The 12,806-nt window shown below is 56.9% G+C and overlaps 1 protein-coding gene across 1 annotated transcript in view; it reads right to left on the bottom strand.

Moving 5' to 3' along the window:
• Positions 1-341: 341 nt before the first annotated feature.
• The window catches only part of LOC142476431 (beta-enolase-like), a 53,242-nt gene continuing 40,777 nt past the window's right edge, over positions 342-12,806 (bottom strand). Inside the window, exon 8 of the mRNA XM_075581804.1 lies at positions 342-1,046. Coding sequence (XP_075437919.1) covers positions 977-1,046 — 70 coding nt within the window. The 3' untranslated portion in view covers positions 342-976. The remainder of the gene's footprint in view (positions 1,047-12,806) is intronic.

Raw genomic sequence — 12,806 nt, 5'->3', positions numbered from 1 at the left:
CAAAATACACCTGTATGATATAGTGTATATACACCTGTGTTATATAGTGTATATGCACCTGTATTATATAGTGTATATGCACATGTATTATATAGTGTATACACACCTGTATTATATAGTGTATACACACCTGTATTATATAGTGTATACACACCTGTATTATATAGTGTATACACACCTGTATTATATAGTGTATACACACCTGTATTATATAGTGTATACACACCTGTATTATATAGTGTATACACACCTGTATAATATAGTGTATACACACCTGTATAATATAGTGTATACACACCTGTATAATATAGTGTATACACACCTGTATAATATAGAGTAGAGTATACACACCTGTATAATATAGAGTATACACACCTGTATAATATAGAGTATACACACCTGTATAATATAGAGTATACACACCTGTATAATATAGAGTATACACACCTGTATAATATAGAGTATACACACCTGTATAATATAGAGTATACACACCTGTATAATATAGAGTATATACTAGTACAATTGCATTATATACATACACACGTATGAACGTATTTAGGTGTCTGATTTGTATAAATGTAAAGGGTGTGTATATGGAATAATATGTATAATATATTACATCTTTAAGATTGTATATAAATGTTTTTATACACATGGACAGATATACACCCACACACCCCCCTATATGTTTGCGAAACCACACACATAGATGACACAAATATATATCAGTGTTGGTATGCGTGTGTGTGTATATACACAATCCCCCTCCTATATTTAGACAGGACGCTGTAATTAACACTTTACATGCTGCAGGAAGTCGGTATAACATTGGTTGGGTTTGGAGAGAGGGGGCACCGGAACCCCTGGTATAATCATCGCTGCTTCACATGTTCGGTGTTGGCACGAGTCTTGCAAAGGATTCTGGGTAAGGACCATTGTTGGGGGGGGATTTGTCAGGGTGATGGCCGCCCTTTTACTTGGCCATGGGGTTCCTGAATTTAAGTCCGGCAAACTTGGCTTTCGCACCCAACTCTTCTTCAATCCTGCAGAGGGAAGAACGAGTGTGGGTGTGAGTGTGGGTGTGAGTGTGGGTGTGAGTGTGGGTGTGAGTGTGGGTGTGGGTGTGGGTGTGAGTGTGGGTGTGAGTGTGGGTGTGGGTGTGGGTGTGGGTGTGGGTGTGGGTGTGAGTGTCACTGCCGTTGCCCACGCTGTACCTGTGCTGTGACCTGTGCTGTGTATACATGGTGTAGTAGTGTGTGTGAGGGGGAGTCTGCCGCTGCCCGCGCTGTACCTGTGCTGTGTATACATGGTGTAGTAGTGTGTGTGAGGGGGAGGCTGGCACTGCCCCTGCCCACGCTGTACCTGTGCTGTGTATACATGGTGTAGTAGTGTGTGTGAGGGGGAGGCTGGCACTGCCGCTGCCCGCGCTGTACCTGTGCTGTGTATACATGGTGTAGTAGTGTGTGTGAGGGGGGGGGCTGGCACTGCCCGCACTGTACCTGTGCTGTGTGTACATGGTGTAGTAGTGTGTGTGAGGGGGAGGCTGGCACTGCCCGCGCTGTACCTGTGCTGTGTATACATGGTGTAGTAGTGTGTGTGAGGGGGAGGCTGGCACTGCCGCTGCCCGCGCTGTACCTGTGCTGTGTATACATGGTGTAGCAGTGTGTGTGAGGGGGAGGCTGGCACTGCCGCTGCCCGCGCTGTACCTGTGCTGTGTATGCATGGTGTAGTAGTGTGTGTGAGGGGGAGGCTGGCACTGCCCGCGCTGTACCTGTGCTGTGTATACATGGTGTAGTAGTGTGTGAGGGGGAGGCTGGCACTGCCCGCGCTGTACCTGTGCTGTGTATACATGGTGTAGTAGTGTGTGTGAGGGGGAGGCTGGCACTGCCCGCGCTGTACCTGTGCTGTGTATACATGGTGTAGTAGTGTGTGTGAGGGGGAGGCTGGCACTGCCCGCGCTGTACCTGTGCTGTGTATACATGGTGTAGTAGTGTGTGTGAGGGGGAGGCTGGCACTGCCCGCGCTGTACCTGTGCTGTGTATACATGGTGTAGTAGTGTGTGTGAGGGGGAGGCTGGCACTACCCGCGCTGTACCTGTGCTGTGTATACATGGTGTAGTAGTGTGTGTGAGGGGGAGGCTGGCACTGCCCACGCTGTACCTGTGCTGTGTATACATGGTGTAGTAGTGTGTGTGAGGGGGAGGCTGGCACTGCCCGCGCTGTACCTGTGCTGTGTATACATGGTGTAGTAGTGTGTGTGAGGGGGAGGCTGGCACTGCCCGCGCTGTACCTGTGCTGTGTATACATGGTGTAGTAGTGTGTGAGGGGGAGGCTGGCACTGCCCGCGCTGTACCTGTGCTGTGTATACATGGTGTAGTAGTGTGTGTGACGGGGAGGCTGGCACTGCCGCTGCCCGCGCTGTACCTGTGCTGTGTATACATGGTGTAGAAGTGTGTGTGAGGGGGAGGCTGGCACTGCCGCTGCCCGCGCTGTACCTGTGCTGTGTATACATGGTGTAGTAGTGTGTGTGAGGGGAGGCTAGCACTGCCCGCGCTGTACCTGTGCTGTGTATACATGGTGTAGTAGTGTGTGTGAGGGGGAGGCTGGCACTACCCGCGCTGTACCTGTGCTGTGTATACATGGTGTAGTAGTGTGTGTGAGGGGGAGGCTGGCACTGCCGCTGCCCACGCTGTACCTGTGCTGTGTATACATGGTGTAGTAGTGTGTGTGAGGGAGAGGCTGGCACTGCCCGCGCTGTACCTGTGCGGTGTATACATGGTGTAGTAGTGTGTGTGAGGGGGAGGCTGGCACTGCCGCTGCCCGCGCTGTACCTGTGCTGTGTATACATGGTGTAGTAGTGTGTGTGAGGGGGAGGCTGGCACTGCCCGCGCTGTACCTGTGCTGTGTATACATGGTGTAGTAGTGTGTGTGAGGGGGAGGCTGGCACTGCCCGCGCTGTACCTGTGCTGTGTATACATGGTGTAGTAGTGTGTGTGACGGGGAGGCTGGCACTGCCCGCGCTGTACCTGTGCTGTGTATACATGGTGTAGTAGTGTGTGTGAGGGGGAGGCTGGCACTGCTGCTGCCCGCGCTGTACCTGTGCTGTGTATACATGGTGTAGTAGTGTGTGTGAGGGGAGGCTGGCACTGCCCGCGCTGTACCTGTGCTGTGTATACATGGTGTAGTAGTGTGTGTGTGAGGGGGAGGCTGGCGCTGCCCGCGCTGTACCTGTGCTGTGTATACATGGTGTAGTAGTGTGTGTGAGGGGGAGGCTGGCACTGCCCGCGCTGTACCTGTGCTGTGTATACATGGTGTAGTAGTGTGTGTGAGGGGGAGGCTGGCACTGCCGCTGCCCGCGCTGTACCTGTGCTGTGTATACATGGTGTAGTAGTGTGTGTGAGGGGGAGGCTGGCACTGCCGCTGCCCGCGCTGTACCTGTGCTGTGTATACATGGTGTAGTAGTGTGTGTGAGGGGGAGGCTGGCACTGCCCACGCTGTACCTGTGCTGTGTATACATGGTGTAGTAGTGTGTGTGAGGGGGAGGCTGGCACTGCCCGCGCTGTACCTGTGCTGTGTATACATGGTGTAGTAGTGTGTGTGAGGGGGAGGCTGGCACTGCCCGCGCTGTACCTGTGCTGTGTATACATGGTGTAGTAGTGTGTGAGGGGGAGGCTGGCACTGCCCGCGCTGTACCTGTGCTGTGTATACATGGTGTAGTAGTGTGTGTGACGGGGAGGCTGGCACTGCCGCTGCCCGCGCTGTACCTGTGCTGTGTATACATGGTGTAGAAGTGTGTGTGAGGGGGAGGCTGGCACTGCCGCTGCCCGCGCTGTACCTGTGCTGTGTATACATGGTGTAGTAGTGTGTGTGAGGGGAGGCTAGCACTGCCCGCGCTGTACCTGTGCTGTGTATACATGGTGTAGTAGTGTGTGTGAGGGGGAGGCTGGCACTACCCGCGCTGTACCTGTGCTGTGTATACATGGTGTAGTAGTGTGTGTGAGGGGGAGGCTGGCACTGCCGCTGCCCACGCTGTACCTGTGCTGTGTATACATGGTGTAGTAGTGTGTGTGAGGGAGAGGCTGGCACTGCCCGCGCTGTACCTGTGCGGTGTATACATGGTGTAGTAGTGTGTGTGAGGGGGAGGCTGGCACTGCCGCTGCCCGCGCTGTACCTGTGCTGTGTATACATGGTGTAGTAGTGTGTGTGAGGGGGAGGCTGGCACTGCCCGCGCTGTACCTGTGCTGTGTATACATGGTGTAGTAGTGTGTGTGAGGGGGAGGCTGGCACTGCCCGCGCTGTACCTGTGCTGTGTATACATGGTGTAGTAGTGTGTGTGACGGGGAGGCTGGCACTGCCCGCGCTGTACCTGTGCTGTGTATACATGGTGTAGTAGTGTGTGTGAGGGGGAGGCTGGCACTGCTGCTGCCCGCGCTGTACCTGTGCTGTGTATACATGGTGTAGTAGTGTGTGTGAGGGGAGGCTGGCACTGCCCGCGCTGTACCTGTGCTGTGTATACATGGTGTAGTAGTGTGTGTGTGAGGGGGAGGCTGGCGCTGCCCGCGCTGTACCTGTGCTGTGTATACATGGTGTAGTAGTGTGTGTGAGGGGGAGGCTGGCACTGCCCGCGCTGTACCTGTGCTGTGTATACATGGTGTAGTAGTGTGTGTGAGGGGGAGGCTGGCACTGCCCGCTGCCCGCGCTGTACCTGTGCTGTGTATACATGGTGTAGTAGTGTGTGTGAGGGGGAGGCTGGCACTGCCCGCGCTGTACCTGTGCTGTGTATACATGGTGTAGTAGTGTGCGTGAGGGGGAGGCTGGCACTGCCCGCGCTTTACCTGTAATGTGTATACATGGTGTAGTAGTGTGCGTGAGGGGGAGGCTGGCACTGCCCGCGCTGTACCTGTGCTGTGTATACATGGTGTAGTAGTGTGCGTGAGGGGGAGGCTGGCACTGCCCGCGCTGTACCTGTGCTGTGTATACATGGTGTAGTAGTGTGTGTGAGGGGGAGGCTGGCACTGCCCGCGCTGTACCTGTGCTGTGTATACATGGTGTAGTAGTGTGTGTGAGGGGGAGGCTGCCGCTGCCCGCGCTGTACCTGTGCTGTGTATACATGGTGTAGTAGTGTGTATGAGGGGGAGGCTGGCACTGCCGCTGCCCACGCTGTACCTGTGCTGCGTATACATGGTGTAGTAGTGTGTGTGAGGGAGAGGCTGGCACTGCCCGCGCTGTACCTGTGCTGTGTATACATGGTGTAGTAGTGTGTGTGTGTGAGGGGGAGGCTGGCGCTGCCCGCGCTGTACCTGTGCTGTGTATACATGGTGTAGTAGTGTGTATGAGGGGGAGGCTGGCACTGCCGCTGCCCGCGCTGTACCTGTGCTGTGTATACATGGTGTAGTAGTGTGTGTGAGGGGGAGGCTGGCACTGCCCGCGCTGTACCTGTGCTGTGTATACATGGTGTAGTAGTGTGTGTGAGGGGGAGGCTGGCACTGCCCGCGCTGTACCTGTGCTGTGTATACATGGTGTAGTAGTGTGTGTGACGGGGAGGCTGGCACTGCCCGCGCTGTACCTGTGCTGTGTATACATGGTGTAGTAGTGTGTGAGGGGGAGGCTGGCACTGCCGCTGCCCGCGCTGTACCTGTGCTGTGTATACATGGTGTAGTAGTGTGTGTGAGGGGAGGCTGGCACTGCCCGCGCTGTACCTGTGCTGTGTATACATGGTGTAGTAGTGTGTGTGAGGGGGAGGCTGGCACTGCCCGCTGCCCGCGCTGTACCTGTGCTGTGTATACATGGTGTAGTAGTGTGTGTGAGGGGGAGGCTGGCACTGCCCGCGCTGTACCTGTGCTGTGTATACATGGTGTAGTAGTGTGTGTGAGGGGGAGTCTGGCACTGCCCGCGCTGTACCTGTAATGTGTATACATGGTGTAGTAGTGTGCGTGAGGGGGAGGCTGGCACTGCCCGCGCTGTACCTGTGCTGTGTATACATGGTGTAGTAGTGTGTGTGAGGGGGAGGCTGGCACTGCCCACGCTGTACCTGTAATGTGTATACATGGTGTAGTAGTGTGCGTGAGGGGGAGGCTGGCACTGCCCGCGCTGTACCTGTGCTGTGTATACATGGTGTAGTAGTGTGTGTGAGGGGGAGGCTGGCACTGCCCGCGCTGTACCTGTGCTGTGTATACATGGTGTAGTAGTGTGTGTGAGGGGGAGGCTGGCACTGCCCGCGCTGTACCTGTGCTGTGTATACATGGTGTAGTAGTGTGTGTGAGGGGGAGGCTGCCGCTGCCCGCGCTGTACCTGTGCTGTGTATACATGGTGTAGAAGTGTGTGTGAGGGGGAGGCTGGCACTGCCGCTGCCCGCGCTGTACCTGTGCTGTGTATACATGGTGTAGTAGTGTGTGTGAGGGGGAGGCTGTCGCTGCCCGCTCTGTACCTGTGCTGTGTATACATGGTGTAGTAGTGTGTGTGAGGGGGAGGCTGGCACTGCCTGCGCTGTATCTGTGCTGTGTATACATGGTGTAGTAGTGTGTGTGAGGGAGAGGCTGGCACTGCCCGCGCTGTACCTGTGCGGTGTATACATGGTGTAGTAGTGTGTGTGAGGGGGAGGCTGGCACTGCCGCTGCCCGCGCTGTACCTGTGCTGTGTATACATGGTGTAGTAGTGTGTGTGAGGGGGAGGCTGGCACTGCCCGCGCTGTACCTGTGCTGTGTATACATGGTGTAGTAGTGTGTGTGAGGGGGAGGCTGGCACTGCCCGCGCTGTACCTGTGCTGTGTATACATGGTGTAGTAGTGTGTGTGACGGGGAGGCTGGCACTGCCCGCGCTGTACCTGTGCTGTGTATACATGGTGTAGTAGTGTGTGTGAGGGGGAGGCTGGCACTGCTGCTGCCCGCGCTGTACCTGTGCTGTGTATACATGGTGTAGTAGTGTGTGTGAGGGGAGGCTGGCACTGCCCGCGCTGTACCTGTGCTGTGTATACATGGTGTAGTAGTGTGTGTGTGAGGGGGAGGCTGGCGCTGCCCGCGCTGTACCTGTGCTGTGTATACATGGTGTAGTAGTGTGTGTGAGGGGGAGGCTGGCACTGCCCGCGCTGTACCTGTGCTGTGTATACATGGTGTAGTAGTGTGTGTGAGGGGGAGGCTGGCACTGCCCGCTGCCCGCGCTGTACCTGTGCTGTGTATACATGGTGTAGTAGTGTGTGTGAGGGGGAGGCTGGCACTGCCCGCGCTGTACCTGTGCTGTGTATACATGGTGTAGTAGTGTGCGTGAGGGGGAGGCTGGCACTGCCCGCGCTTTACCTGTAATGTGTATACATGGTGTAGTAGTGTGCGTGAGGGGGAGGCTGGCACTGCCCGCGCTGTACCTGTGCTGTGTATACATGGTGTAGTAGTGTGCGTGAGGGGGAGGCTGGCACTGCCCGCGCTGTACCTGTGCTGTGTATACATGGTGTAGTAGTGTGTGTGAGGGGGAGGCTGGCACTGCCCGCGCTGTACCTGTGCTGTGTATACATGGTGTAGTAGTGTGTGTGAGGGGGAGGCTGCCGCTGCCCGCGCTGTACCTGTGCTGTGTATACATGGTGTAGTAGTGTGTATGAGGGGGAGGCTGGCACTGCCGCTGCCCACGCTGTACCTGTGCTGCGTATACATGGTGTAGTAGTGTGTGTGAGGGAGAGGCTGGCACTGCCCGCGCTGTACCTGTGCTGTGTATACATGGTGTAGTAGTGTGTGTGTGTGAGGGGGAGGCTGGCGCTGCCCGCGCTGTACCTGTGCTGTGTATACATGGTGTAGTAGTGTGTATGAGGGGGAGGCTGGCACTGCCGCTGCCCGCGCTGTACCTGTGCTGTGTATACATGGTGTAGTAGTGTGTGTGAGGGGGAGGCTGGCACTGCCCGCGCTGTACCTGTGCTGTGTATACATGGTGTAGTAGTGTGTGTGAGGGGGAGGCTGGCACTGCCCGCGCTGTACCTGTGCTGTGTATACATGGTGTAGTAGTGTGTGTGACGGGGAGGCTGGCACTGCCCGCGCTGTACCTGTGCTGTGTATACATGGTGTAGTAGTGTGTGAGGGGGAGGCTGGCACTGCCGCTGCCCGCGCTGTACCTGTGCTGTGTATACATGGTGTAGTAGTGTGTGTGAGGGGAGGCTGGCACTGCCCGCGCTGTACCTGTGCTGTGTATACATGGTGTAGTAGTGTGTGTGAGGGGGAGGCTGGCACTGCCCGCTGCCCGCGCTGTACCTGTGCTGTGTATACATGGTGTAGTAGTGTGTGTGAGGGGGAGGCTGGCACTGCCCGCGCTGTACCTGTGCTGTGTATACATGGTGTAGTAGTGTGTGTGAGGGGGAGTCTGGCACTGCCCGCGCTGTACCTGTAATGTGTATACATGGTGTAGTAGTGTGCGTGAGGGGGAGGCTGGCACTGCCCGCGCTGTACCTGTGCTGTGTATACATGGTGTAGTAGTGTGTGTGAGGGGGAGGCTGGCACTGCCCGCGCTGTACCTGTGCTGTGTATACATGGTGTAGTAGTGTGTGTGAGGGGGAGGCTGGCACTGCCCACGCTGTACCTGTAATGTGTATACATGGTGTAGTAGTGTGCGTGAGGGGGAGGCTGGCACTGCCCGCGCTGTACCTGTGCTGTGTATACATGGTGTAGTAGTGTGTGTGAGGGGGAGGCTGGCACTGCCCGCGCTGTACCTGTGCTGTGTATACATGGTGTAGTAGTGTGTGTGAGGGGGAGGCTGGCACTGCCCGCGCTGTACCTGTGCTGTGTATACATGGTGTAGTAGTGTGTGTGAGGGGGAGGCTGCCGCTGCCCGCGCTGTACCTGTGCTGTGTATACATGGTGTAGAAGTGTGTGTGAGGGGGAGGCTGGCACTGCCGCTGCCCGCGCTGTACCTGTGCTGTGTATACATGGTGTAGTAGTGTGTGTGAGGGGGAGGCTGTCGCTGCCCGCTCTGTACCTGTGCTGTGTATACATGGTGTAGTAGTGTGTGTGAGGGGGAGGCTGGCACTGCCTGCGCTGTATCTGTGCTGTGTATACATGGTGTAGTAGTGTGTGTGAGGGGGAGGCTGGCACTGCCCGCGCTGTACCTGTGCTGTGTATACATGGTGTAGTAGTGTGTGTGAGGGGGAGGCTGGCACTGCCCGCGCTGTACCTGTGCTGTGTATACATGGTGTAGTAGTGTGTGTGAGGGGGAGGCTGGCACTGCCCGTGCTGTACCTGTGCTCTGTATACATGGTGTAGTAGTGTGTGTGAGGGGGAGGCTGGCACTGCCCGCGCTGTACCTGTGCTGTGTATACATGGTGTAGTAGTGTGTGTGAGTGGGAGGCTGGCACTGCCCGCGCTGTACCTGTGCTGTGTATACATGGTGTAGTAGTGTGTGTGAGGGGGAGGCTGGCGCTGCCCGCGCTGTACCTGTGCTGTGTATACATGGTGTAGTAGTGTGCGTGAGGGGGAGGCTGGCACTGCCGCTGCCCGCGCTGTACCTGTGCTGTGTATACATGGTGTAGTAGTGTGCGTGAGGGGGAGGCTGGCACTGCCCGCGCTGTACCTGTGCTGTGTATACATGGTGTAGTAGTGTGTGTGAGGGGGAGGCTGGCACTGCCGCTGCCCGCGCTGTACCTGTGCTGTGTATACATGGTGTAGTAGTGTGTGAGGGGGAGGCTGGCACTGCCGCTGCCCGCGCTGTACCTGTGCTGTGTATACATGGTGTAGTAGTGTGTGTGAGGGGGAGGCTGGCACTGCCCGCGCTGTACCTGTGCTGTGTATACATGGTGTAGTAGTGTGTGTGAGGGGGAGGCTGCCGCTGCCCGCGCTGTAACTGTGCTGTGTATACATGGTGTAGTAGTGTGTGTGAGGGGGAGGCTGGCACTGCCCGCGCTGTACCTGTGCTGTGTATACATGGTGTAGTAGTGTGTGTGAGGGGGAGGCTGGCACTGCCCGCGCTGTACCTGTGCTGTGTATACATGGTGTAGTAGTGTGTGTGAGGGGGAGGCTGGCACTGCCCGCACTGTACCTGTGCTGTGTATACATGGTGTAGTAGTGTGTGTGAGGGGGAGGCTGGCACTGCCCGCGCTGTACCTGTGCTGTGTATACATGGTGTAGTAGTGTGTGTGTGGGGGAGTCTGGCACTGCCCGCGCTGTACCTGTGCTGTGTATACATGGTGTAGTAGTGTGTGTGTGGGGGAGTCTGGCACTGCCCGCGCTGTACCTGTGCTGTGTATACATGGTGTAGTAGTGTGTGTGAGGGGGAAGCTGGCACTGCCCGCGCTGTACCTGTGGTGTGTATGCATGGTGTAGTAGTGTGCGTGAGGGGGAGGCTGGCACTGCCCGCGCTGTACCTGTGCTGTGTATACATGGTGTAGTAGTGTGTGTGAGGGGGAGGCTGGCACTGCCCGCGCTGTACCTGTGCTGTGTATACATGGTGTAGTAGTGTGTGTGAGGGGGAGGCTGCCGCTGCCCGCGCTGTACCTGTGCTGTGTATACATGGTGTAGTAGTGTGCGTGAGGGGGAGGCTGGCACTGCCCGCGCTGTACCTGTGCTGTGTATACATGGTGTAGTAGTGTGTCTGAGGGGGAGGCTGGCACTGCCACTCCCCGCGCTGTACCTGTGCTGTGTATACATGGTGTAGTAGTGTGTGTGAGGGAGAGGCTGGCACTGGCGCTGCCCGCGCTGTACCTGTGCTGTGTATACATGGTGTAGTAGTGTGTGTGAGGGGGAGGCTGGCACTGCCCGCGCTGTACCTGTGCTGTGTATACATGGTGTAGTAGTGTGTGTGTGAGAGGGGGAGGCTGGCACTGCCTGCGCTGTACCTGTGCTGTGTATACATGGTGTAGTAGTGTGTGTGAGGGGGAGGCTGGCACTGCCGCTGCCCGCGCTGTACCTGTGCTGTGTATACATGGTGTAGTAGTGTGCGTGAGGGGGAGGCTGGCACTGCCCGCGCTGTACCTGTGCTGTTTATACATGGTGTAGTAGTGTGTGTGAGGGGGAGGCTGGCACTGCCGCTGCCCGCGCTGTACCTGTGCTGTGTATACATGGTGTAGTAATGTGCGTGAGGGGGAGGCTGGCACTGCCCGCGCTGTACCTGTGCTGTGTATACATGGTGTAGTAGTGTGTGTGAGGGGGAGGCTGGCACTGCCGCTGCCCGCGCTGTACCTGTGCTGTGTATACATGGTGTAGTAGTGTGTGTGAGGGGGAGGCTGGCACTGCCCGCGCTGTACCTGTGCTGTGTATACATGGTGTAGTAGTGTGTGTGAGGGGGAGGGTGGCACTGCCCGTGCTGTACCTGTGCTGTGTATACATGGTGTAGTAGTGTGTGTGAGGGGGAGGCTGCCGCTGCCCGCACTGTACCTGTGCTGTGTATACATGGTGTAGTAGTGTGTGTGAGGGGGAGGCTGGCACTGCCCGCGCTGTACCTGTGCTGTGTATACATGGTGTAGTAGTGTGTGTGAGGGGGAGGCTGGCACTGCCCGCGCTGTACCTGTGCTGTGTATACATGGTGTAGTAGTGTGTGTGAGGGGGAGGCTGGCACTGCCCGCGCTGTACCTGTGCTGTGTATACATGGTGTAGTAGTGTGTGTGAGGGGGAGGCTGGCACTGCCCGCGCTGTACCTGTGCTGTGTATACATGGTGTAGTAGTGTGTGTGAGGGGGAGGCTGGCACTGCCCGCGCTGTACCTGTGGTGTGTATGCATGGTGTAGTAGTGTGCGTGAGGGGGAGGCTGGCACTGCCCGCGCTGTACCTGTGCTGTGTATACATGGTGTAGTAGTGTGTGTGAGGGGGAGGCTGCCGCTGCCCGCGCTGTACCTGTGCTGTGTATACATGGTGTAGTAGTGTGCGTGAGGGGGAGGCTGGCACTGCCCGCGCTGTACCTGTGCTGTGTATACATGGTGTAGTAGTGTGTCTGAGGGGGAGGCTGGCACTGCCACTCCCCGCGCTGTACCTGTGCTGTGTATACATGGTGTAGTAGTGTGTGTGAGGGAGAGGCTGGCACTGGCGCTGCCCGCGCTGTACCTGTGCTGTGTATACATGGTGTAGTAGTGTGTGTGAGGGGGAGGCTGGCACTGCCCGCGCTGTACCTGTGCTGTGTATACATGGTGTAGTAGTGTGTGTGTGAGAGGGGGAGGCTGGCACTGCCTGCGCTGTACCTGTGCTGTGTATACATGGTGTAGTAGTGTGTGTGAGGGGGAGGCTGGCACTGCCGCTGCCCGCGCTGTACCTGTGCTGTGTATACATGGTGTAGTAGTGTGCGTGAGGGGGAGGCTGGCACTGCCCGCGCTGTACCTGTGCTGTTTATACATGGTGTAGTAGTGTGTGTGAGGGGGAGGCTGGCACTGCCGCTGCCCGCGCTGTACCTGTGCTGTGTATACATGGTGTAGTAATGTGCGTGAGGGGGAGGCTGGCACTGCCCGCGCTGTACCTGTGCTGTGTATACATGGTGTAGTAGTGTGTGTGAGGGGGAGGCTGGCACTGCCGCTGCCCGCGCTGTACCTGTGCTGTGTATACATGGTGTAGTAGTGTGTGTGAGGGGGAGGCTGGCACTGCCCGCGCTGTACCTGTGCTGTGTATACATGGTGTAGTAGTGTGTGTGAGGGGGAGGGTGGCACTGCCCGTGCTGTACCTGTGCTGTGTATACATGGTGTAGTAGTGTGTGTGAGGGGGAGGCTGCCGCTGCCCGCACTGTACCTGTGCTGTGTATACATGGTGTAGTAGTGTGTGTGAGGGGGAGGCTGGCACTGCCCGCGCTGTACCTGTGCTGTGTATACATGGTGTAGTAGTGTGTGTGAGGGGGAGGCTGGCACTGCCCGCGCTGTACC

This window comes from Ascaphus truei, unplaced genomic scaffold (genome assembly GCF_040206685.1).
Source record: "Ascaphus truei isolate aAscTru1 unplaced genomic scaffold, aAscTru1.hap1 HAP1_SCAFFOLD_1600, whole genome shotgun sequence".
In the NCBI taxonomy this organism is placed as follows: Eukaryota; Metazoa; Chordata; class Amphibia; order Anura; family Ascaphidae; genus Ascaphus; species Ascaphus truei.
The sequence above is the reverse complement of the archived record's forward strand: the minus strand, read 5'-3'. Positions and strand labels throughout refer to the sequence as shown.